Source organism: Spea bombifrons, chromosome 1, assembly GCF_027358695.1.
Source record: "Spea bombifrons isolate aSpeBom1 chromosome 1, aSpeBom1.2.pri, whole genome shotgun sequence".
Lineage (NCBI taxonomy): Eukaryota > Metazoa > Chordata > Amphibia > Anura > Pelobatidae > Spea > Spea bombifrons.
This window is the reverse complement of record NC_071087.1, coordinates 43,297,422-43,325,274: the sequence shown is the minus strand read 5'-3', so window position 1 is coordinate 43,325,274 and position 27,853 is coordinate 43,297,422. Positions and strand designations below refer to the sequence as shown.

The window sequence follows — 27,853 nt, the reverse complement described above, 5'->3', positions numbered from 1 at the left end:
AAAGAGGGCGATCGTTTGCGATTTGACTATTTAACAGCGTCAAGGACTACAGAGAGCAGTTAACGTAATAGCTTGTGCGTAACGCAATAAAGTGGGAATTTATAATTTATTAACCACTCTCACAAGAAGCAGCCGCATACATACATACTCAGCACAGCCACCAAGGTGCACTTATATTAACGACAATAACCGATGCCAAGCGGATCTGATTACTTTGACCTGTTAATAGGTGCTGTTAATATTGATCCATTTGACAGCAAGACTATGGGAATTGCTGAGCGGTCGTTTAAACATGTTCACCCTAGTCTATTGCCGATTTTGGTGGCTTTGTTATACACATGTCCACCCCCTAGAAAACACATACACTACGGCAAAGACAAGCTGCTTTCTTATCATGAGTGGCCAATAAGGTGTCAATAACTTTTTGCAATGCAGCATCAAAAAGTAACTATTTTCCAGCAAATTTCCAGGGGTCCCTATTATGCATTTATTATTTTGCTGCTTGTAGGGGTCCTAGCAAACAGTGCTTCCATTAAACCCACCACATGTATTTTTCTTTTTGGCGCCTCTCTTTGCGATAATCAAAGTTATGGCACTGAATTAATTGTATTTATTTCTGACCCAGGTTGTCTGCAGCTCGAACTATTTCACTGGTCTTGAAGGACCATTAAGACAACATTGAATGCCGCTTCTCGACCTGTAATCAGGTGATTGGTCAATGGAACAGGCATCCCAATGTGGCCACTTGCCGCCATGGTAACCACATGCCACAAAAATGGTGAACCGTATATCTAACTGGCCCATAGAGCAGTGGCACAGGGGTCTGCCGCTCTTGGTGGGCTAGGCCATAACACATTGATGGGTTCATACAGATCACATCAATCGCATACCTTTACTTAGGAGGGTGTGGGGAAGAAAGGAAGAAGTTACCAATATACCACGTGCGATTGCCTTAACCTAGATATCTAGGAACAGCTCAACTAAAATAACTGGTAAAAAGCTAGTTAAAAACGGAGGTGGTTTATAAGACTGCTACCTAAACTTAACTAAAGCAGAACTACCAAAACAGGTCCAGCCGCCCAAGAGGAAAGAATGTGCTGAACTCCCAGCACTCAAAGGGTGGAAAAACGGCGAGACCCAATTGGAAGTGGCCTTTCGTTACAAACAATGTACCTGAAGGCTATGGACATACCGTACATGTGAGCGAGCACAGAGCGCGCCACTGCCCACGTGCTAACAATGACTGTACAGGGAGGACACGGCAATGTCAGCACATGGATATGTACACTCCGGCACTGTGCAACGGGCGCAACGGCCGGGTCCCAAATCCAACACAACCGGTTTATCTAGCGACTCTCGGTAAGGCCCGCCCCATACCTGCGCACATAGCTGCCATAGCGCAACCTGATTGGCCCTGCTACCCAAACTGCCGCACGACGTCATGCGCAGGTGTGCTCCTGCTCCAAGGGAAGTGGGGAGAGCATCTTGGCTACGTAAGGTGGCGCGTGTATCCCCTCAGCGCTACGGGCACAGGGAAACTAATCGAGAGCAGAGCGCGCGAGGTCTATGCCAATGAACGGGAGACAATGGTGACCCGCGGCAACTTCCACCACCATCCCGAGTATTCGTGCACTTACTGCACTGGTGTCTGACAGCTGGGAGACGAGAAACACACGTGCTCCTCCCACACACAGCTTATACCAACATCGAAGCCGCGCCTCCTCCTGCCTCAGAGTCACCCGCCCCTCTCTCCGCTCTATCTCCGCTCCCAGTCTCCTCCCTGCTCCCAGTATACATACAGGCGATCACCGGCGGTGGGTTACCGGCTAGAGGAAGTGGTGTTAACGGAATTCCTAAAGGCAAGCGGAAGGAGGCTTTTTTTTACTGAACACGCGACGGAGAGCATGGATCCGCCTGGAGCGCTGGCAGATCGTGTGACACCTGTGTGATCGTGGGCTTATATACACACACGTACACCTGCCGTGATTGCACACCGGGATAACGGCGCCCGTGCTGTCGGTTTCAAGTCACCTGTAGCCCTGTGTCACACGCCGTGCCCGGGGGTGCGCAGTGTACATGGCGTGGGTTAAACTGTTCCGCCGGCAGGCCGGGGGCAACCTGGGGAAGGTTTACCAGCCGGGCAGCGTCCTCTCCTTGGCCCCGACTAAAGGCCTCTTCAACGAGCCCGGTCAGAACAGCTGCTTCCTGAACAGCGCCGTGCAGGTGAGCTATACATACATACATGTGACTAGCATAATAGAGTATGCATTGGTTGGGTGTCTGTCTATCTATCTATCTATCTGTCTATCTAATGTGTGTGCGCATGATGGGAGTTGTACTGTAAGCAGGGAAGTTTGTTTCAAAGGAGGAGACCTGTTAGCACTGGTAAAAACTGGATTGTCAGATGTTTAGCTGTAATGAAAGGAAGTTTTTTTTTTTTTTTTCTTTCTGGGTGGTAGGTAAGTGGAACAACCTCCCAGAAGAAGCGATAGAGGCTATTACAGTGATGGAATTTAAGAATGCATGGGGTAGGCATGAAGCTAGCCTGAATCAAAGGCAAGAAGGGAATAAGATCTTTACATCAGGAAAGATGGGCGGAACAGTTGTTACCTGCCGTCAGGCTGCGCTTCCGCGTAAGACGCGTGAATGTTTGTGTACGTTGTGTTTATACTTGTCTGCTTTGCTGTTTACTGTGGATCTTTAGATTGTAATCTTGCGAGCAGGGCTCTATCCACCTAGTCTGTCAATTCTCGTCTTGTCATACCCCTGAGTATATGTATTGTAAGAAGTGCTGCGTACATTGTTGGCGCTATATAAATAAAAGTTAATAATAATAATAATAATAATAAACTGTGGGCAGAATACTATAGGAACAGAGCATATTCCTCGATTGTTAGCTTGTTGGAGCAGGGCCCTCCTCACCTGTTGTTTCTGTAAGTCATGTTGTTGTGGTATATATTACTTGTTATGGCCTGTCTACCCATTGTACAGCGCTGCGGAATATGATGGTGCTATATAAATGATTATTGCACCGTGCTGGTATATGCGTGTTTGCTGACAGCCTGATGTGTGTGCTGTCAGGTGCCCACTACATGGGGAAGAGCTGGATATGATCGTGGTTCTCACAGTACTCCATTGTCAATGATTTCCAGCCTGTTTTTATGCTGTGGCCTGCTACCGGCAAGGGGGCGTCTATAAAATAAAAAAAAAACACCACCCTTAAGCCAGTAGTATTTAAAAAAAAAAAAAAAAAAAAAAAAAAAGTAAGTAGTAAAAAAAAGAGTAATAGGCAAAGAACATAAAACATATGTATATTTTTGTTATCTATTATAACTAATAATTATGTTTTATGCATTTCTACGATTTTTATACTTTTTTCCTTGAACAAAATTAGGTATAATTTGCGCTGGTACATCAAACATGGAAAAGGGGAATGCCAGTTTAACAAACATGGTAAAAATGACAAAATAACAAAAAAAAAACATTGGTCTTTAGGGTATGAAACCCCCCCAGTCGTGATGGGGTTAAATCAGTGAGATTTCTCCGGTCCCCTCGCCCATTGAATTATACATCGTAAGGGGCCAGCTCAGCTCTTCATGCTGTAGAAACCTACCTGTGTTGACCATTCATAATGAAGAGCGAACCAAGGCAGCAGGAGCCCCCCCAACACTCTCTTTAGTGAATAAACCCATGTGCCTCGCATGTTCTGCACATCTTTAACACGTGTGTGTAACAGCGCCATGAGCTTTCATATATGTTTCACGTGGTTCGCCCGCGTAGTTTGACCCATCTAGAATAGTTTGTACGGCTTGACTTCTAGGTATCACCAGAATGAAAGTTGTGTATGAAGCTGAGCCAGGCGGTTGTGCTGTGATTGTTCATTTAGTAGAGGAGGGTGTGAGGATCCGTGTTACATATCCTCATAACATGGGCTGGAAAGGCTGCATGCCACAAGCTAAGCTGCTCTGGCAGGGAGTACATTTTTTTCCCATGTATTCTTGGGTACCTTAGCCATGTGCATTAAAGGCTGCTTAGGAGTTATCGCCCAATTGTGTGCGTTCTTAGACCGTGTATTTCTTTATTCCCCTGCCAGGTAACATTTACTCGGGTTCTGTAGGAGCTGATTAGCAGAATAGTGAAATTATTGAAATGCTCTTTTGATCTCCCGGCTAATTACTCTTATTACTCAATATGGTTCTCACCTTTTATGACTTTAACGCTGATGTCCGTACGTTCTGTTCTTCAAATTATGTAGGAAAAAAATTGAGACGGCAGCGCAACTCCGTCAGATGGATACTGCTTTCTGTGAGCAGAGAAAATACATTTTTATAGGGCTTGTATAAACACAGCACGCAATGGGTCGTACAGATCAAACCCCAAAACAGTCTAAAAAAGCATATAAATTCAGAACATCGTCATCATCAACATCATCTTATATATCAGGGCTAGAGGCACCAGGTTGCCCAGGGTTTTGCGGGACAAGGGGTTAAAAACTGGCCAGGGCGTCCAATCCAGCACCCTACACTTTACTGCGGGTGCCATGAGGTACCCAGCAGGATCATGCACCTTATGTGACCCAGCTGATTGTCTCCCGGCCCCCACAAGAAAGCATAGGGTGCCGCATTCATGATGTATATGAGTGTATACTGTTGTGTCAGAGTCAGTGTGTATATGTATAGTGATAGGCAGTATGTCTACTGTTTTGGAGTGCTAGATTCAGTGTGTACGTGTGCATGGTGTTAGAGTGTGTATTTTTTATAGATGTATGGCCAGTGCATGTAAGTTGTTGCTAAGTGTGTGCATGTGGTGTTGTGTATGTTACATTGTGGCATGAGTGTCTATGTCAGCATGTAATGGGTGTGTTAGTGTATCAAATCAGCATGTTACATAAATGCAGAATGTTCGCATGCGTCTGTTACTGTATTGTGTTAGTGTGTGTGTAAGAATAATGGTTACACACAAGCTTGAGTCTTTATGGTGGTAAAATACCCCTTGTCTTAAACTGGTTAGCTGCGGTACTGAAGAAAGGTATGTTTTATGCTGTATTTCCGTAAAAAAAAAAATCCTTTAACTCTCAGGGGGTAATAAATGAAAATAAATATATTATTGGGGAAGAAAAAAAAAAAAGCTGGCTCCTAAATTTTTTTTGGCTGGCTCCTTGAGCCAAACCAAATTTGTCGAACCTTGTTATAGATGAGTACACTGCTCCCTCCCTGCCTCTCTCTTTCTCTTACCTCGTGGAGAGCTGTCTGCTGCTGCCTCTCTACCACCGCCAGGTCACATAACAGGGGCGCCTAGATGCTGTGCACTCGTCGCTCCCGCCCCGGCACTCCCTGCAGCGAAGCAGGGGGGATGATTTCTAGTTACTCAGTGTTTATCGAGCCTTATCATAAGCACTGACACTACAGTATACACCTCATGGAGACCTGTGGTGAAGCAGGTGCTTTTCATGAACCCCGCTGAACGCTTCATGACACCTGCTTCACTGCCCCCCTCAGGAAAGCATAGAGTGCCGGCTTCACAATGGCAGCCCTGGCCAGTTTTTACCTCCTTGTCCTGCAAAACCCTGGGGAACAGGAAGTGGCTTCTAGTCGACCTGACCAAACCAGGCTTGTCGAGCCCTGGCCTGCCGTGATCTAAAAGATCTTTGAATGTCATACAAGCCAGTATGTGTCTATTCTATAGCACGTTATGACATCCATGTACTTCTTGTTGCTAGGTACCTTTCACAATAGTTTAAATTCCTGCACATCAGTCACAAATAGATCCATTAATTGGTTTTATAAGTCACTTGAAAACTCCAGGCTTAAAATGTTATAGGGATTTTTTTTTTTAAACTAAATTCTATGACCAGTTGACAAAAGCCACCAAGGGACTTTTCAAAGAAGGAAGGAAGTCCATTTGAATTCCAATCTACTCTGCAATATACTTCCTTAACAAGGTTAAAGTAGAAAGTGTTTCGTTTTTCCTTTTGAACCAAATAGTGTTTGAGAAGCCAAGTAAAGTGCCACAATTTTTTCTTTTTGAGTCGTCCTGGTTTAACTTGTATTTTTCACAGCAGATTATGTAAAATGTTTGTTGCAAAACAAGTGATTTTATCCTACAGGAACTGTGGACCATACCATTTGTTTCTGTTGTAAGTCACTTTGTAGACATTAACCCAGAATCCCTTTCATTTTACAAACATATGTAATTCTTCTTGCAAGATACCATTTGCAGATATTAGGGTATTCAACTACAAAAATCCGACGCTGAGCCTCAGCGTGATCAGAGACTTCGCTATCTTTCGATGCACCAGGTGACTGGGAAGACAAGGAAGGAAGTACGCTGAAGTGGTATACTCAGGGACAGGGAAATGAAAGTTGACAGGCTGAGCCAGGACTATTACTAAGGATTAGACATTGTAGAATAGTTGGACGACCCACACAAAGATCATACAATAGGCTGGAGATATAAAGCATGTTATGAACAAGTCAGTGATGCACAACAGTTGATGTAAAGCAAGAAAGATGTGCCAATAGTACGGGCTTGTATGGAAGTATGGTCCTCATTGTATGGTACCAATTCTAGGCTTATTGTATACGTATGTAAAAATAATCTGATGGGTTTTATTACTGTATACCATTTCTTCCTGTGATGAGACAGGACATTTTAAATTTTTTTTTTAATTATGCATTATACAGGGCCAGCCAAGGCTTTCCTGCAGCAGACTTTTGCCATGGGCCTTCATATAACATAGTGAAGCCAATGATTGGAAAACCACAACTCTCCCCTTTAGTGAATAAACCCCTTTTATATGCAGTTTATTTGTGAGATTTTCTTATTTTGAATTATTTTCTAATTACATAGTAATGAACAAAGAAAACGGCACATAATTTCTGCACTTGTCTCCTTACCACATATGTGCAGGAAAGCTAGCGTTTATGCCCACGTTCTGCTTGTGAATCAGGAGTCGTGTTCAAACCAGCAATCCATTCGACAATAAGGACATTGCAGTTACTTTATTGTACGTCTCCAAGCTTTTGACAAAAAATCGTTGTCCTTGCTGCGGAATGAGTCACTAAATGATCCTTAGTGTAGCCATACCTAGTAGCGGCTGCTACTATCATGTATGCAAGTGCTGTAGAGCATGTGCACATAAGAAACGGGTCATTTTCTCCAGTTATTAAGAGATGCATGCTTTTTCTTTTTTTTTTTTTTTGCATGTGGTAAAATGCAGTAGAGTCAACACAGAATTTGTATGTAGTTGTGCATGAAAGTAGGACTCCGTTGGTCCTTTTTTAATTAAAACTCTGAAAAAGAGGGAAAAAATCAACAAAAAGACACGTGTCAGTACTGCTGCTTGCATTTTTTCCTTTTTTTTTGGCTTGTCTCCTATTTTTTCCAGTGGGAGTATGGTCAGGACTAGATGAATGACCTAGTTCTCAGCTGCCCTACATTGGTGATATGTCACGCAGCAGAAGTTGTCCTTCTGGGTGTGTAATTCGAGAAGGTGCTACATCTGGACTAAATATTTTGTCACAATTCAAGGTTTTCACTTCATCTTCAATGTGTGGCTTCAACTCTGTAAAAGGCTCTGAGTATTTCCAGTATATATTTGGGTTTCACAATGCCTGTTTTGTGGATTTCAACGCTTACTGGTATCTGTGAAGCATTTGCGTATGTCTTCTGGCCGTTTCCTAAACACCATGCCATGTTCTTAGTCTGTTGTGCCAGACTGGCATTGAGAAACTTCTATTGATAATTATATGCAACTAATGGTGGCATGCTGCTGGGTGGTTGTCACTACCTTCCATGTTTTTGGTAAACTCCAAGAGAAACTTCTGCTTGAGGTCGCCTTTCCTTCAGCTTAATAGCTTCTTCAGCCTTAGGTCTTCTCCTCCACAGTGGTTCCGGCTATCGCATACCGTTCACCCTGTGGTGCCGTGCTTCAGAGAATCTCAAAAGTAAAATAAAGCACAAGAATGTGCAGGGTGTGCCACGTGTAATATATTGAATTCAGATGTTTATGTGCACGAATGGTGGTCCATAACTCACCAGATTTTAAACAAACACTCGTGCCCCTGTCCTCTTCCCTGATCAAATGTTAAATTCATATGTATTCTTCATTTGACTTTCCGCTTTAGTGCCAACACTGCATAGTTTTGTTATTTACTGCAGCTGATGCCTCTGGCTGCCCATTTCCATTTCTTACATTTCTCAGCTGCCTTTAACACTTTCATGGTTTGCATAAAGTTCCATTCCTAGACTTTTCTACCTTTTTACGTGACTAGACAGTATCTGGGAGGTAAGCAAACAATGTTTACTTGGCTTTGATATCCACGGGTGCCCCTCATATATAAATGTGTAAAGCTGGATTCTATGCTAGGATGAATGACAATGTTTCAGTGGGTTGTGAGATGTTTGTTTTTGGCATATACCGTATTTGCTCGATTATAAGACGAGGTTTTTTTCAGAGCAAATGCTCTGAAAAATACCCCTCGTCTTATAATCGGGGTCGTCTTCTAATCAGACCTCAAATAGAGGTCTGATTAGGAGACTAAGATCCAGATCCCCCGCACCGCTGCAGGGGACCTGGATCCTCCTGTCGTCGCCCCCCCCCCCACACACACTTACCGGTGCTTCCGGAGGTGAAGTTGGCAGCGGGGGTTTGTATGCGTCGGTCGCAAATACCTTCCCCGACTGTCAGAGATCAGAGTTCAAGAGTTCCTGATCTCTGACAGCCGGGGAAGGTATTTGCGACGGACGCATACAAACCCCCGCTGCCAACTCCACCTCCTTCCGGCTGCCGCGGAATGAGACGTCAACCCGCTGCCCCGGCAATACAGCAGGAAATTGGAAGCACCGGTAAGTAAGTAAGTGTGTGTGTGTGTGTGTGTGTGTGTGTGTGTGTAGGGCATTTCTGGAATGCCTTACACCCCTATATGCCACTCTGGCACTTAGGGGGTTAAAAGGCATATTATGGGGCAGAGTGGCATATAGGGAGGTATAAGGCATTTCAGGAGGCAGAGTGGCGTTAAGGGGGCATTTAATAGTGCACTCTGCCTCCTGAAATGCCTTATACCTCCCTATATGCCACTCTGCCCCATAATATGCCTTTTAACCCCCTAAATGCCAGAGTGGCATATAGGGGTATAAGGCATTTCTGGAGGCAGAGTGCTCTATATAATGCCTTTTAACTCCCTTAATGCCACTCTGCCTCCTGGAATGCCTTATACCTCCCTATATGCCACTCTGCCCCATAATATGCATTTTAACCCCCTAAATGCCAGAATGGGATATAGGGGTATAAGGCATTTCTGGAGGCAGAGTGGCACATAGGGGGTCAAAAGGCATACCATGGGGCACAGTGGCATATAGAGGGTTAAAAGGCATATCATGGGCCACAGTGCCATATTGGTGTGGCAAGCCTGGGGGCAGATGTGCGTAACTGGGGGACAGGTTGGAAAATACAAGAAATAAAAACAAAAAAAAAATATTTTTCTCAATCATAGCTTTTATTAAAAAAAATAGTTTACATGAATTAACATTTACTGGTAAAACTTTTTTCCTTTAGGGTCGTCTTATATTCAGGCTTTTTCTTTTTTTCCTAAGTTAATATTCAGATTTTGGGGGGTCGTCTTATAATCAGGGTCGTCTTATAATCGAGCAAATACGGGTAATAGAATATCTGTTTTCATGGAAATGTTTTGCAGGTTCTTTGGCAATTGGATATATTCCGAAGGAGTTTACGTGGACTAACTGGACATGTCTGTTTAGGAGATGCTTGCATATTTTGTGCATTAAAGGTAAATACTGGCTTTGTGCGTATGTAATCGGTGATACCCACATACACACTATACATTATAATATACATTAAAACACAGTATTTAATATTCTAAATAAACTTATTTCCACTTTTTACCTATAGGCAGATTTTGTGTCGTACCTGTTGGGTGGTAATCAAACAGTTAAAATACTAAAACTCCTAAAATTCATAATTCCTGTCAATAGAAATCCTTAGCTGGAAAAATGCTGTTTGATTTTAGAAGGAAAACTTCACCAACTTGAATTTCAAAGCAGACTGAGCCCTAGTGGTGTGGATTGTAAAACTCAGAGACAACATCTTTGTGAATTTTTGAGGGGCTTATAAAAAAAAAAAAAAAAAAAGAAAAGTTATATTCTCTTGTGTAAGTTTTATTTAACTTAAGACTTTGAGCTAATTTAAAGCTTCTCTCTTCCGTTTGCCTTTAGTCGATATTTGCGCAGTTTCAGACCAGTCGTGAGAAGGTCCTGCCGTCGGATGCTATGAGACATGCCCTGGCGGAGAGCTTCAAAGATGAACATCGCTTCCAGCTTGGCCTCATGGATGATGCGGCTGAATGTTTTGTGAGTATACGTGAAACTAAAAACATGAAATAAAAAGCGATAAAAGTGACGCATATTGTAAATAAGATAACTGATTATCAAAATGAGTTTATAATCTAGTATTTAAGGACTAGTAAGGGCCTGTAACTCAAATTGACTCTGTCATTGTATGGAACATTGGTCAGTGTGTTCCCCAAACTGCTGTCCGTTCATATTGTAATGAGCGTGTTAAAACATGATAGCTTGAGTGCATCTCGGGTGTAGTGAACGCTGCATTTGGCGAATACGACTCTTTGGAGTCATGTTGTACAGAGGACTGGCAAGCTGCGAAGGAGTCGGTCAAGAAAAGATTTCAGTGAGCGTTACAGTGAGCATGGCATAGTCCTAGGTACCAAGGAGTGCCTTTAACCCCTTCTGTACGGGTGACGTACCTGGTACTTCCTGGTTGGGTGTCACCCACAGACCGGGATGTACCTGGTACGTCAGCGATGATGCGCGATCCAGCGTCGTTATGGAAGCTGGGATCGCGAGGGGCAGCTGCTACTGACCTATGGGTGTCCCCAGCGATCCATAGCAGCCACTCCCCCTCAATTCCGTGCACTTGATCGCTTTGAAGCGAATCACGAGCAAGGAATTAAAATATTTAAATAAAACTGCGGTCTTCAAGGGAAGCCGCAGTAAGAGAACTCTGGTACGGAAGGGGTTAAGTAGCTTTAGCGTTAAATATGTTGAAATTTAGAATATCTTACTCTGCTGAACAATTTGAAGGATTACAATGCTTTAGCGGTTAACGTGAGATTGTCTGCAGACCTAAAGGTGGGTCAGTCAAAGGCTTAGACAAAGTTAAGTTGTATTCTTTAACGAGAAGCAAACTTTAATGATTAATGTTTCAGTTGTCGTCTATATTTTTAAACGTTTCTAAGGCTATATGTAAGTAAGCGAAGAAAGGGAGCCAGTTAAGCATGAGTTCTTGGGGGAACTGGCATTTGTACAGTAACAGTAGATAATTAAACTTTGTGTTTTGTGTGTTCTGTTTCATTGTTAACGTACTTCATGGTTGGATATTGAAAAGATAACTCATAGGTATATGGGTTTTGTGTACATCCTTGGTGTAGTGGCCATATACCCCCCCATTGAAAGAGTCCTTTTAACATTGTGGTCGTTTGTGTGCAATAATTGCTTTCTGTGCTTACACGTCATGGCTTATTCTTCCCCATCCAGGAGAACATTCTTCAGCGGATTCATTTTCATATTGTCCCGAACAGCGAAGGAGATATGTGCACTTCAAAATCATGCATCACCCATCAGAAGTTTGCCATGACCCTGTATGAACAGGTAAGCTAGAACCGATCCAACTTCTTGCACCTACATATATCATGTTGGTGGTGATGTTTTGTTGGAATAATATGGCAGTTACTTCTGTCGTGGTGGATATGTTAGATGTAAACTGGTGCCTTTTGTTTCCTAATCCATACTCCTTTTTAATGTGTTCTTCTCCATTATTAAGGGAAGGTTGTGTGTTAGTTTTCCACTCGAGCATGTTATGACAGAGAGATGGATTTTTAGTATTCTAGACCTGTACATGTTGATAGTGTCCCATTTACGTTTGGTTTCTTCTTTCTCTTAGTGTGTCTGCCGAAGCTGTGGTGCCTCATCTGATCCGTTGCCTTTTACCGAATTTGTTCGTTATATTTCTACCACGGCTCTTTGGTGAGTTCCGAACATTTCCTGATTTCTCAAATGGGGGTTTGAGCCTTATGTGTCTAACACAAATTCACATCTATTGCCAGTTTATGCAGATGAAACTATACTAGCTGCTGAGCAGAGGTAGCCACAAGTGCAGGTGGATATACTTACGTGACTGGGCCAAATGTCAGGAAGCTCAACGCATTACTGCAGGCACCGATATATCGCGGGTAGCCCTCTAGCTGTTGTGGAACGAAGATTCCTTTAATACTTGGTGAACGGTGCGTTGACACAGCATCATGGGCGTTCTAGTTAATCTAGAGAGCCTGTCTGTCGGCTAGAGCAAGTGTCTCCAAACTGTGGCCCTCCAGCTGTTGCAGGACTTCATATCCCATGCTCCTCTGCCAGCTGAAAGGGCAGTATGGGAAATGTAATCTTGCAACAACGGAGGGGGGGGGTTGGAGACCCCTGGTTTAGAGGAATAGAGGGTATAACTTTCAAACAGCAGCAGGTGTATTATATCTACCCAATGTATTATTTGGTGAAAATGGCTGTTTTTTTTTTAATTCAATCTTAAAGCAGACTAATGACTTAACACAAGTTCATCTTGTATTAGAGATCATACGGTGTGGTTCGTTCACTGAACTGCAGTGTGTAGATGTGGTTTCGGCTCGTTGACTTAACTGTTATGAAGCCAGTGAGTTACCTCCTGTAGGGAAGGCAGATACTTAATGCTGCATTGGTAATGGAGGAGATCTTTGAAAAGGCATCTCATTGATTTAAATGGACAATTCACTGTGCCAACAGTCTCAGAATATTAAAGGACTCTTTGTGTACTTTTAAAATGCATTCTTCCAGAACAAAAAGCACTTGCAAGAGGTAGAAGCTGCAGCTCGGCATCTGCAGCTAACCCTCCCCTCCGTGCTCTGATTATTCTTGCCACTGATTGGCTGCTTGAAGCAGAATATCATTTTCTAATGTAGACTTATTTTATAGTATAGTATAAAGCATTACTGGCCCTTTAAATGTCCTATTGAATACATTTGCATGGCCCCAAGTGTACCTGTCACCTGTATCGGGTAAAATATCTTAGCCTCGGTGGTTTGCATGCATGCGGCGAAACATTCATTTTGCTTTGTGTTTTCAGACAGGAGTTGCAGGAAATGATTTCACCCTACATTCTTATTTCTAATGAGTCAGAGGCATTATAAGCCTTTGTTAGGAAGTTTTCTCCCCCCCCCCAAATCTGGAGATAAATAATGTGTCGTTACAATGGCGTGGGAGGTATTTAGCATGTTAATGGATTATTTCAATTGCCGTTTCTTTGAATTGTGACTCAGTCGGAAAGTGTACCATGTTATTTGGGCCCAGGGTTCCAGACACAAGAAGATGTTCTTCTCTAGGCTTCTATGTTCCTCGTGTATTTTTTCAGTGTGATGTTAAAGAGCATTTATAAGTAGCTACATTTTTAAATCATGACCTTAGAAGTGAAATTCCCTTTTGCTGATTAAAAATATATATATGTATGTATATATATATATATGTGTGTGTATATATATATATATATATATATATATATATATATATATATATATATATATATATATATATATATATATATATATATATCTATCACACACAAATAAGAAGATAGTGGAGTGTTCAGTTTAACTAGTTTGTATAACACGCCAGCATACAGATGGCTGCAGCTGTAGGAGGACGTTGTTGAGTTTTATATGTTCTTTAACTTGTGCACGTTTACAGGTTTATTCTGTATTATTTTTGCCTTTATTCTTGACCTTTTTGTTTTCTTTATATGTGCTTATTGCTTTTGTGCATTAAAAGCTTTGTTATTCATCAGGCATATACTGAAATCCATTTAAATGAACAGAAACTAAAAGTGGTAGGAGTGAATGAGTTAATTTACATTAATGGAAACGCTAGTAAGAAAATTAGCTGAGAGCGGCGTTGCTATTCTTTGATTATTAAGAGTAACTTTTAACCCTTTTTTCACCATTATATACCTTGCTGATTTATTTTATAGAAAACATTTTTAAAAATAAAATTTTACAATTAAAAAAAAAAAAGTTTTCTAGGTAGTTTTTACAAAATATATTTTCATTTGTTTTCTATTTTTTTAACCCCTACCTAATTTCCCATTAACTTACCACCACACCAACTAACCAATATACATTTAAAATAATGTTTAAAAAATTAACCCCTTAGTCCAGTCATGGAGCAATCAGCTTCAGCTATGACCCCATGATCGCTGCAGTTGTGGTGACGTGGGACTGTTTTGTTTTGTTTTTGGTTTTTTTTCTTTGTTTTTTTTGTTTTGTTTTTACTGCAGAGGTACTTGGAACTTCATAAAGGTTTACCCAACCAGTGATTTTAATGTTTTGTCGTGTGTTCTGACGTGCAAATACGTGGAGGGGTGCTAAATCCCCTCTATATGCATTTACCTCTTTCCCCATTCCGCAGATCCTAGGCTCGCAGGAGACTCTTTCTGTCTGCGCCCGTGTTGTGCAGTCATCACTAAGTCAGGCCGGTACTGGCCCAGTGAGAGTCTCCCTGCCCATCCCAATGAGTGTCCCTTGTAATAGCCAGTGATGAAGCTGATCAGTGCTTTTTTGGTCTGGCTTGACTCTTGGTGGCCGGACCATAATGTTTTATCTGCGTCTAACACCAGGCATAATATGCATAACCTTGGGAAAGCAAAGTACGGTCGGTTGTATCTTGAAAGGTGTATGTAAATGGAATGGAAAATGATGCCGTGTGTGTGATTCTTATGTGTATCTCTCTCCTTCAATCATCTCAGTAATGAAGTTGACAGAATGCTCGAGAGACACGAACGCCTCAAACCAGAGATGTTTGCCGAGTTACTTCAGACTGCTAACACCGCAGACGACTTTAGGAAATGTCCGGTAAGCAGAACAAAGACGTAGCTTTCTTTAGTGCAGCACGCGTTATTTTATAACCACATGGAGGTTTTCGTTACTCAGGGAGCAAGATGTTCTATTCTTATATTGCTTGGGTTACACCACTTAGGTTTCAGGTGTTACACACCTTACTGTGTTGGCAATGAAGTATCCAAAGGAAATAGTTACTCAGTTTTGGCAAGCTACTGTTTTTTTTTGTTTTACTTTACATATGTTGCTTACCAGGACAGTAGTATTTTGATTGCAACACTTTCATTACTTTTCATTTATTGGGGAAAGCCAATAAGTATGTTCAAAATGTGAGCCTGCAGTTATTTTGTTGGTGTGGTGGATAGAAGAAAGTCTGACTCTTTTTGCAGGACCTTTTTCCCCAGGGTTCACATTTCACATGTAACTCTGGCTAACCCCCAATTCAGCCTTGTTTGCCAATGTATTATGCAGCATTTGGTTTAACACACAATGTGATATGTTGCTGGGCACCCTTAGAGTGGGCCTGGTAGCATAGTTTTACATTACCACGCTTTGATCGTCGCTTCTTGCCCAAGTGTAATGCCAAGTTGCCAACATCCATGACAAGAGACACTAGCCTTTACTATAGAAAGCTGGGCATCTGTATAAAGAGCAGTGGTAAAAATGGATCAGTCATCAGGAATATTCTGTTGGTATGATTGCGCCATTGACACCTTTTGCTACAATCTTTCTTTACAGACAACTGCCAGCGTATATTGTATGCTTGAGTTTGTTCTGTAACCAGTTACTGTTTACAAAAGGTTGAGTGTGTGATCGCCTGGAATGGCATGTCACCGGCACTGCGTAACGCATGGCATGTTTTTTTTTTTTTGTCTTCTTGAACAATATTTTTCATGTATGTGAATGCCTCATCTCACGGCCCCTAAAGTATTTTTTTTTTGGGGGGGGATCGAGGCTTTCTTTTTTCAACAGTATAATTGAATATTATATTAATGTACTTCGAATTAAGATTAAATACCAAAACCAAACCATTTCACAGGTGGCTTCAGAAGAGGATGACCTACTCATTTACTGTAATGTAACGTGGTGATGCTGAACCTTTCTATAGCATTGTTTTGCACCAGCAGCAGTTGCTGGACGTGCAGCCCTAACACAACCCGAATGTCCTAAATATCAAACAGAAGCACATATCAATACAGGGTCCTTGCATGCGCTGTGCAGTGCATTTTCAAAATCAGTATGTTTTACTTAGAAGGAAATTAAGTCTTTAACTTCCCCAAGGTCTCCCCAGTGTTATGTTAGTAGGGGAGGGAAAATGAGCTGCATACCTGCATTTGATTGAGTATATTCCTAGACCCATCCATAACTCAACCTGCTAAAATGCTGACTGATCTAATAATTACAGAATGCACTGATATAGTCTGCAGCAAGAGAGCACAGTGAGAGCAGCACATGACCTGCGTTTATATTACATGTTATTATAGATTTTAACCTTCAAAAATAAGTTCACATCTTGATGCCTTCCAATAAATCATCTTATTCAGCTAAAGGGCAACTTCTGTTCTGTGATCCCCTTGGGGTGTTAACAATTCAAATGTATTCTGAAACATTCTTGATTGTTAATTGTGGCATTGGATCAGGCTGTGTGTGTGTGTGTGTGTGAATGTATGTATATATAATATTTAGTTATGTATATATGTGTGTGTATGAATGTATGTATATATAATATTTAGTTATGCATCTGTCAATCCTAAAAGAAAGGATTGTGTTTCTCGTGATCTTACTGCAGTGTAGATTTGGCAAAGCATGTTTTTTATTCATATAGCAGTTAGGGGAGGACTTTTGAATGAATGATGTTGAATAGTAGGATTAATAGGGGTTTTCAAGTCAGTACAAAGACATTGAGCATTGACAGCAGAAGAGCAATGCTTTAGAATGTTTTAAAAAGCAGCAAGCTTTCCATACACACTAGTCCTGGTAATTTTCCATCAGTGTTCCTAGGCTTTTCATAGCCTGTAATAAGGTGATTATTTGCTTTTAATGTGTGTTTAACATTGCTATCAGATTGAGGTAGAACACATTTGTGGCATTTAAAAGCTGGAGAGGTGCTTTTCAGGAGCAAGATTTGCTCAACCTTATATCAATATGTTCAGATTTTAGACTTACATGTGGCCAGTATTGGTTCTCCTCGGGTTTGCACAGAAAAATTAATGGATTTTTTTTTCTTTTTCTTTCCAGAGCAATTGTGGCCAAAAGATCAAAATCCGTCGAGTCCTGATGAACTGCCCAGAGATTGTAACAATCGGTCTGGTTTGGGATTCTGATAACTCCGATCTGACAGAAGAAGTTGTACGGAACCTGGCTACTCAACTTTACTTGCCGGGGGTATGAGAATATTTGCAATGTTTGTATGTCCCATCCATTTCTGGCAGAAAAGCTAGTACCGTGCAAAATGCTAAATAAAATTGCTTCTTTGACGGCAGATAAGAAACATTCGGCCCATCTAGTCTGGCCATTTTTACTGATGTAAAGGCTCGGACCTTAACCAGTCATTAGTCTTGTCTTAGATTTAGGATAGCTGTATGCATATTCCATGCATGTTTAAATTCCATTACTCTGTTACCCTATTGGATCAGTAGCTGATGATCTCTAAGTCTAGTTGAGTATTCTAGCTTTCATTATTTCAACATAGGATGGTTACTATTCAGTTGTGGTTTATGAGACGACCGTTGAGTTAATTGAATGTTTATTCCAATTTTAAGAACATGGTGAATGATGAAAAGCAATTAGAGCTGATTTTTAACCATCCTCAAATCGCCATGTGGTTCTGTTCATATGTCGGGTTATTACAGATTGCTGCATGGGCTGTCAAATATTTATGAAATGTACTAACGCGCTCACTTTTACATAGTTGTTTTTCAGGGTCACTGATGAGCAAGCAAAAGAAAGTAGACTTTACCTTGTGGGTATGATCTGCTACACAAGCAAACACTACTGTGCCTTTGCCTATCACACTAAAAGTGCCAGATGGGTTCTCTTTGATGATGCATCAGTGAAAGAGGTAACGTGTATAATGTCTCAAATGTACATTTAATTCTGTGATAACGAAGTTAAGAATTAGACCAGAGAAAACCGTATACGTCAAACTGATGTGACCCCCTTATAATGTTGGCTGTTCTGCAAGCAAATACATGAAGAATGAGTAAATGTGTTGGCTTTGCAAACAATGCCTTTTCTGGCACTTGTCATGCTAAATGGTGTTTTGCTGCTTAGACAAAACATTAATATTACTTCCTATGACATTAGCAGATGTGGCATTTTGTTTTACCTGCACCTGTAATTGAAAAACGCTAAGATGTATGTGTTAATTTCACCTATACATTGTGCCAGCCAGTTGGCTAGGAAAGGTATTGGAGAAAAGATATTTGAAATAAAAGGGGCATGTCATTTAAACTTCAAATGGTTTTGTACTTAAGATTATCTAAATTTCAATGGCTGGGTGCATTTTGTTTTCCAAAGGATTACAAGTTCCTAGATCACTTTAGGATTGCTTTCAGTTAATCCCTTCCTGTTGTCGGCTTAGATTTATTTGTGTATGGATATGTGTAAATACAATACAAGCGGAGCATTTCGTGCATGTTGTATTGGCATGAGAGGACACTCGACTGATCCATGGCCAATAACATACTGTTAATAAAGGGCATGAAACAGAAGAGGGTTTATTGTAGAAGCATAAACAATAAGGCATTGTTTGCTGCTGTGTCTAAAAGCATACGCTTGTTAATTGCGTATGGCGAGAAATATCATGTATGGTTGTTTACTTTAGCGGCAATTACAAATATTTAATGACCTATATAACCATTAATGATTATTAAGATTTCTTCACGTGTCAATTCCTGTATCGGCATTTTTTTCATGCTTTAAGCTAGTTTATCATGCAATTGCTTTTATCTTTCAGGTTGGAAACAAATGGAAAGATGTGGTCACAAAGTGCATTCGCTGTCACTACCAGCCACTGCTTCTGTTTTATGCTAACCCCGATGGTACGGCGGTAACTACAGAAGATTCTCTAAGGCAGGTCCTACATTGGTCTCATTACAAGAGAGTGTTCAACAATGAGAATGGAGGTGAGGTTTTTTCCTTTCTTCTAAGTGTTTACTCGGAGTCCTTGGATTATTTTGTAATTCTTAGCCACTAGAACTACAGAGAAAGAGGTTTTTCTTTTGTTTTGTTTTTTAGGAACGTCGACATGTCAAAGTAACGTATGCACTTTAAGAATTTCCTTTTGTAATTGGCGAGAGTTAAGGAGCAATATAAATAGCTTTGAACATTGTATCTTAGAGAATAGTATTTCATCACTTTTCAAAAGGCCCCGAATTGATGTTTATCTTTTCATGAACTAGAAATGGTCACTTAACCGTTTAATACATTTTGTATTTTACAGGCAGTGAAAGAATGCCGTGTGGATCAAAAAGTCCAGATCATGGCAGAGAGGAGGCTGCTGAGCATATCTATCAGAATAGTGGCCCCAGGTTTCAGATGGAGGATTCTGGATTTCATCGGGGTGTTCAGTCAAGTGCTGGCAGAGGACCTGGTATTGAACTTATGAACTTATTGTTTGCCTTAATATTTTAAACTCACATACTGTCCTTCGGGATAATGTTGTGGACCCCCCCCTTTTTTTTTTTCTTTGAACTATTGCCTATTGTAAAGTGATGGGTAAACCACCCCATTAAGATTCTGTAAGCATTTTTTCTTAACTTGTCTGTAGCACATAATTGTTTGTCTAAATTGTGCTTTTCTTCCTTCATGTTTTTCCCCTCCCTTGTTTTGGTGCTTATACTTTTCTTCGTTTATTTTTCTTAATCCAACCCTTTATAACACTGATTGGAATTTACTCTTTTTGCCCTTACATCCCTTAGCATGGGAGGATGGCTTTCTCTGCCAAAACCTCTCACTGCTTCTATTCAGTGGCATGCATTTTGGCTTCTGTTATGACATTGCTCAGTATAGTTTGTTTCCTGCTGTATTTAAGCTTAATGCTTTTCTTTTTAATAGTTAAACTGAGTCGCAATGATCCGCAAGAAAAGCTAAAGGACATATCCAGGGAGTGTGCGCAAAGAGCCAATAACCTGAAAAGCACGTCGTCCTCTCAAAGGAAAAATGTGGATAAACAACAGAAGAGAGATATTCCCCGATCCAAGGGTAACTGGAAATCTAATTTAACACTTCTAGAATGTTCTTTGACTGCCTTGGTTAAAACTGGTTTTCATTAAGGTGACGTCTTTAACTTTGTTAAATTAGATTTAACATTAAAAACCACACACATTTAACATTTATCTTTTCCATTGCAGAGACATCTAGTGGAGGGGTATACAATTCAAAGCCCTACACAGGAGCACAATTAAAGTCTGGTTCTTCTCCTCCTCGAAATGGTTTCAGACAGTATCCTGAGCCACATGTTTACAGTAGCCAAGGGAAAGGACCGTACAAGCAAGAAAGACCTGCTCATCAGTCAAGAGAGACTTCCTCAGTTACAGGACAAGTTCCAATTCCTGAACCGAAACAAGTAGCCAAAGTGAAAAGTTCCAGTTCCACTGGCTACGAAACAGACAGCAGCCAAGACAACAGAGAAAGGGGCAACATTCGAAACCGGAAACCTTGGAAACCCATGCGGGAAACTCTAAATGTGGACAGCATATTTAATGAAAATGAAAAAGGCCCACAAAGCCCTGGGCATGCAACAAACGCTAACGGTAAACACCAACCTGCCAAGGACCAGACTTTTAATCCTAACTCTAAGGACAGCCCTAAACGCAAAGTCCTAATGACCATCTATGAAGATGAGATAAAACAGGAATCTGGCAGCAGAAGTTCATTGGAGTCTGTAGGGAAGAACCAGGCAGAAAGGATCAAACTGAACTCGGATTCCAAGGCTTACCACCTGGACAGCTGGCAGATGCAGAGGACCGAGTCTGGATATGAGAGCAGCGATCACATCAGCAGTGGATCCAGCAATCTGGATTCTCCTGTCATTGAAGGAACGAGTTTTGCTGATTTAAAAAGCATTCCAGAAACCAGCTTGTACGGGTAAGTCTTTATGATGGGTACTGATAAAGTGGCGTGTTTCAGATGATTAATGCCAGTGTTCAGTTATTTTTGCTCTTCTAGATTTCTAGAACTGGTAGAAGATAGTTGGATGCAGCCATCTTACTACCTTTGGGATTGTGAGCCAAAAAATCTTTGGGAACCCAACGATCCTAAATTTGCGTCTACCATCCCACACCTGCATTGGGCCTGTGGCATAAAGAAGGGAACGTCACCCGTTTTCCATAAAATACTTGGTTTACGATATCTTTAAGAGCTGTGGCAAAAAAATGTTTTCCATTTATATAAGCGGTTAATAGGCATTTGCTGTGTATTATGTCAGACTACTTCTCGGGATGTAGAAACATTAGTTGCCATGGCTACTAATATAAATCTGCAGCAGAACAAAGGCTCCTGTGTGAAGTTTCAGCTCTTCTCCACTTGACTTATCACGGTCACCATTGTCGTTTGCCGTGATTCCTTAAGGATACAGCCAGTTTAGAGTAACTGTTGCTTTATTTGGATTCCTAAAAAATGATTTTGTTAAAATTACACCGCATAGGCATACAAATGTTTGAATACTCTTCTTTAGTTCCCGTAAGAGCGTTTTGTGTAAGTTTTATTGCCTTTTAAATGGAGCAGCACGTCAAGTAATTAATTCCCCTCCTTCTGTGAGATGTTCTTTTCGAGTGCTCCATTTGTTTTGCTAAGCTTTGGTGTTTTTATTAGCGGTTAACAATGCATACATTCTCAGATCTATTACAAGTAATGTGCTCATACGTAAACCTTGTGACATATAAATATTTGCCTCTTGTCATTGTGTTGCGATCTCCGTAGCTTTAAAGAACAATTGACTTTCATGCTAAAACAACACTGTGTGCCATGAGTTTGACTCCAGGATGTCAAAGTCAAAATAACGGCATAGTACAGAGGGCGTGATTCGGACTCGGAGACTGTAACATCAATGGGTCGTCCTGTTTACTTCAATTTATTTGGTCTCCAGCTGTTTCAATTCAAGGATTCTAATTTTTCAAATTGGAATCAAAATGTCCATTTCATTTTCAAATGTAATGGCAGTTATTTTTGGGTATCTTTGTCCAGTAGAATGGTTGTTTAGTATCTTCAATGCTTAATAAGCATTACATGTAGTGTTGTATTCAGTAATACAACTAAAGAAAATTGTTTTTTTTTTAATTTAATTTTGTTCCAATTAACTTCTATTTCCTGCCATTGTAGGTAGTTATATTTTGGGTTGAATTCCCTGGTCAATCACCACACTGGCCTCTTTCTTTATGGCAATGCTAATTAAGTCCTGTTTATCTAATGAAGTAATTTCAGTTAGGGGGGTCTGCCTGGGTGATTAAGCCAGATGCATTTAATTGTATGTGACGTAGCAGTATGATACAGAATAAAAATAATAAAATATAACAACAAAAAAAGTTATGCTTTTAAATCGGCACCTGCAATTCAGTATTCTTTATAGGACACATACCCCCTTTGTAAACCCATGTGGGTAATCCTCCCGCCCCACCCAAAGGGAATCAATTTTATAATGGCCACTTGAAGCCATATTGACCAGTTTCAGCCATACACTGAAGCACACTGTGTCACTGTGACACAATGACATACAATCAAACACGCATACCGCTCAGTGAAACTCACTTAAACATACACAAATCCTAGCTCGCACTCAACCACACACACACATCAGCCTCATAAACCAGTCGAATCCACACACACACACACACAGTCCTTTCAGCCACATGTTGAATTACATTAAAACTCTAAAGGGCCACCAAAATCAATCTGTGTCTTTGAGAACTCCGGCATAGAGTCACCACAAATCCTTAGAAAGGTTACAAATGTATGTGTGGGTGTCAAATGCAGTATTGGATTGTGTAATAGCTTATCTTAGTTTACTCAGAGCTGTAAATGCAGTCATATATATAATCTGAAAGTTTGAAAATGTAAAATTCAAATTGCAGTAGGCAGGCACAATCTGACATGAGATGCTGCCTTTCAAATGAACTCGTCGCTCTCTGCCAGTTTATTGATCTTTTTCTATGGTGTGCTGTGGTGTGCGTATGATGCTTGCCTGTATGCTAAGAGCTGGACTGGCAACTGCTGGAGAAGTAAGCGAGCGCTGTTTCTAAGTTAAACACTGCTTGTTTCCGTGAAAGGCGTGACACTGTATCATGTGACTAGTAGAAACCTTCACTTTGAGTATCCACTTCAAGAAACACTCTCCCATGTGCCTCTATACGGTGCCAAGAAAGGCCTTATTAAATATTGCCTTGTGTTTTTTAATAACGTCCCTGTAGCTTTGAGGCTTCTGATCGTGCACCATATCTAACTATACGTTACTGGAATACATTACTGTATCTAGATCTAGCCAAGATATAATGATTTTGTAATCTTGCTTGCGGCAGATTACCTGTATACTAAATTCTGTTGTATTGAATTTAATTTACTAATGTCATAACTACTTTTATTTTAGTGATCATCGTCAACTGGGAAATGTACTTCCGACCTCCGGGAGCCATTTCAATGGTAAGAAACCAAGCAAAGGTTATTAATCAGTGAAAGTTTCTTCAGCTATACTAACACATTTCGCGTATTGGCATTGTCTTAATTTCAGTACCTTCAAATATATTTTGCCATATGCTTCAGGCATCTGTCAGAGGCAAAATCGTTGGTAGGCTGTGAACTAACAAAACCATGCAGAAAACTGGTTAAATTAAAAAAAAAAAAATGTATACATTTATGCAATACAATGTCTGTGTGCACATTACTCACATGATTACATGATTAAAGATATATAGATATATATGTTATACACATACAAACTAATGGTAACATTAAGCCCCGAGTATTTAAAAAGGATATCCTAGTTTACAAATTTGGTGACTAGTTTGAGCCGTAACACTGCTCCGCATGAAGCCATGATCTGGAAATAACAGCTGCTTCATGCTAAGCAGAGTTAATCAGAGCAGGACTCGCCCTCGTGTGCTTTAAGTCCCTTTGGAAATGTTCTCACTTATCACGCCATGCCTCTCCTTCCCCTCCTCTAATCCTGTACAAGAGAGACAAATCTCTTTCTGGTGATAGTTTTGCTGCACCCTTTTCTCATCGAATAGGGTCTGCATATACCTGACCCTGTGTTGGAATCCAACAGACTAGATAGAATTTTGGTGCGAAAGAAGCAAGCCAAGACTGTAAGACATCCAGGGATGTCAGAAGCATAGGTTATAAGGGAGTACCCACTACTTGGTGAAGAAATAGGGTGGGATAGCCTTACAGCAGAAGAGATTAGGACAGCTAGGGAATATAAAAATGCATGAGGCTGTCTTTTTACAGAAGACAAAAGATTATGGATTTGTTGGTGAATTCTACAACGTAAGAGCCCATCTTGTATAAAACGCTCAGTCTCATTTGTTTTGCATATTTTAACTTTTGGGGGTCACTTGGGGCTCACCCCAAGTGAAAAGGTGGATCCAGATGTGACCCTCCTTGCTCTCTTGTCCCTAGGGGGATACAAACCATGCCGTATTGATGACGCCCAAATGTACATCTCCCCCAGATGTTGATTCCCTCATGCAGGGGATATTTGTCTCACAGTTCAGTCATGGCCTGCTCTTTTGACATCCAAAACATCCTTTTTTGGGTGTGTGAAGCAAGAGAAAATTCCTGTTTAAACTGGATTTTAGATCTGCAGCCTAGCAAAAAAATAATATCTAGTGTGCGTATGTATATACAATGTATATGTACGTTTCTACAATCGTTCTTTAATGTCTTATCCGATAATAGGACAGTGATTTTGCAGGCCAGAACATGAACATCTGCCATATTTAGGTCTGCAGTGAACACTGGGCCAACATTCTCTACAGAATCACACTCTGGTTTTAGCCATGCAAGGCTTTCTGTGTCAGCAGAAGAGAAAAATAACACTTCTATTTTTATACAAGCTGGATTCCTGAAGACAAACCCTTATGGTGTCGGTGAGCATTACTCACTGGAAGCCATGCCATACATAAGAGACCGCTCTATGGTGGATCTATGCTGCCACCTGCTGGGCTACTCTGGAAAGTCTTTCCAACAAATGCCCTGTTTCTGATACCAAGAAGTTTTGTATTTGTTTTATCATCTTATATTGCACCAGCAGGTTCAGTAGTGTAGTGCCGTAGACATAATGCATAAAAATTACAGTTTTAAATGACGGGAGTACTAAAGCTTTTACTCACATGCTACCTTTCATTTTAACCCTTTATCACTTAAATTGTTTATGCATTTAAAACGTGTTATAAGAGATGTGGATGTTAAAGGATAACTGAAGTGTGTAAGAACTTTCCAAGGGCAGTTCAAATCGGGCAATAAATTAATAATGTGTTTTTCCCCTTAACATGATATCTGATTTTGCCACCTCTATCACGCTTTGCATAATATAGCAAATATCACTGAGCCAACAATTCTAACTTCAACATTTGTTGATTTGGTCTTCTGTTTTACAGCATTTTTTTGAAAAATAGTGACATTTGAAATGTTATTCTCTAATTATAGTTTTTATAAATGCAGCCAAGAATCGCAGGTCTGTGTACCATTGGTAGTTTGCAGTGGATTTACATCGGCTGAAGGCTCGTGTATGAGTATATTGGGCACCCTACATATGGCCCCTGTTAATTACCTTGCAACATAGGCCTTCAACCCTACTGATGCATCTTAATATATTGTTTGCCTCTAATGTAAGGTTATCACCATAACAACCATTGGAATGTTTCTGTTGATTGGATCGTTTAATTGGTGCTGTGGTGATTGTAAGTTTATATATATATATATATATATATATATATATATATATATATATATATATATATATATATATAATGTGTGTGTGTGTGTAAATAACGTATATTTAATTTTTTTGTTTTAAGGTTTCAACAAAGAAAATAATGGTTTGGAGCACAGATATGCGGATAAACTTTCTCCTGATGCATGTGAACCTCTTCACAGCCCTGCATGTCAAAGGTATTACTTTCTTATAATATTCTGTTTACATTTGTAAAAAATATCCCAATTATTTGTTTGCAATAATGGCTACATTGTCTTGAGTAATAATTGCTTATGCTTATTCATTTTTTTCTTCTTCAGGAAACTAGGTATGGATTCCAAAAGAGACCAACGACCTCCAAACCTTTTGTATGGTACTAAAGATTATGGTGTGAAAGAACTTCACTTGAACAAATCACTTGATCCTCAGGAAAGTTCAAATCAGATAAATGCTGTATGTTTAGAAAATCGCTGTTTGCACCATGAAAATTCTCCATCTCAAAGAGACACTCCAGTAGCCCCAGGAAAAGTGCATTCCACCGGTGGATTCATGAATTCTCCATTGCAACTTCCTGCCGCCAGCGCTTCCTTAACAGGAAGTTTTTCACCACAGGTCTCACGAAATAGGCTGCAGCATGTAAATTTCTTCCAGTTTGGTGAAAACGACGTTTGCTGTATGGATCATCAGAATTTAAATAGTATACCTCCTCCATTACCCCCTAAAAAATACCTAAGAAACGGCGTGCAAAGGACTGAACAAAATGCTGCACCAACAATTAATTCTAGACTTGGAGAACCCTTGTCCCGTCCTCATGCAGTCACTTCAGAGACCTTCTTACCCAATGATTTCATGAGACCAGAGTCAGATGAAGATTACTATCCGAGAAAAGATGCAGTTTACAATCATGAACTCCATTTTACTAAACCAAACTTGGCTGGCTCCTCTGCTTATGACTATCGATCAAAGCTGGTTCCACATGCCTTAGGATTAGATCCAGGTTCTCCAACTGGAAGTGATACAGTTTCTCTGACAACATATTTTTCTGTTGACAACTGTATGACAGACACGTACAGACAGAAATACCACCAGAGGCCCAGGGTCTATGTTTCGGAGAGTTCTGGATTCCACAGGGATCCCTTTCAGCTAACAGAAAGCATGGTGAATCCAGCATACCATCGGACACTTGACCACACTCATCCTTCTCTCGTATCAAGATCCAAACCTTCGATAGGAAATTTACCTTGTAATAGGTAAACTGTGGTGATTTTGGTGACATATTAACGTGCGTGCTATGAAGCATACTCCTTATGTGTTTCAGTTCATCAAGGACATTAGAGATTGGAACCACGTTCTGTGAAACAAGTTTGGGTTTGGTTGGAGTTTGGTCATCTCAAAGTTGTAATAGAACTGTATCAACAAGGAACTTACAGTTCTTTAAAATGTACAGATAATGTACGTCAGTAGAACAAGAAATCATTTCAAAATGAAAGTTAGTAAATGAAATGGCTTGATTTTTTTGGGGGGGGTACTCGCAGTTCTATAATGCATATTGCACATCTGTAACTGTGTCTTGTATCAAGCTCTTGTATTGTAAGTCTTTGTGCAGTTACATAGTCCTAGCTGTCATAAGAAGTCTTAAATTTGGTATGGTTCGGAGAAGAGCCACGATTTAGTTAATATTTAACAAAGAAAAAAAATGCTCACGCCAAAAGACCACATTAGCAGCTAATGGCTATAAATTAGAGCAATTTATTAGACCGTATCTGGCTATAAGCTGCACTTCTTCCCCAAAGTAAAGAATGGAAATACAGGACGGTTAACTATTTCAGTGCCACAGAAGTGAGCAGCATAAGTCCTACAAAACGTAATCTACCGCCAGGGCTGTCTTTTACTACAGAGCAAACGCTCTGGCACCTACTGGTGATAGTTTTAAACACACTCCCCCATCCCCATACAAACCAAAAAATATATGCAAAGTCATTTAAGGCAGAATAAATAA

General features: G+C 40.5%; 1 protein-coding gene across 2 annotated transcripts; it reads left to right on the top strand.

Annotated features, from left to right (window-relative positions):
• The first annotated feature begins 1,802 nt into the window (after nt 1–1,802).
• Nucleotides 1,803–27,853, top strand: USP53 (ubiquitin specific peptidase 53). Of its 2 annotated transcripts, none has more exons than XM_053461423.1 (15): nt 1,803–2,223; nt 9,696–9,788; nt 10,234–10,368; nt 11,569–11,682; nt 11,975–12,057; nt 14,852–14,957; nt 17,181–17,327; nt 17,854–18,003; nt 18,901–19,069; nt 19,387–19,536; nt 20,001–20,147; nt 20,297–21,032; nt 23,527–23,579; nt 25,958–26,051; nt 26,175–27,853. In XM_053461423.1, the coding sequence occupies exons 1-15, from the start codon at nt 2,077–2,079 to the stop codon at nt 27,106–27,108; spliced, it is 3,258 nt and encodes a 1,085-aa protein (XP_053317398.1). In that variant the 5' UTR covers nt 1,803–2,076; the 3' UTR covers nt 27,109–27,853. The 2 variants fall into 2 exon arrangements, with proteins under 2 accessions (XP_053317398.1, XP_053317399.1); XM_053461424.1 differs by lacking the exon at nt 1,803–2,223 and adding an exon at nt 7,351–7,475.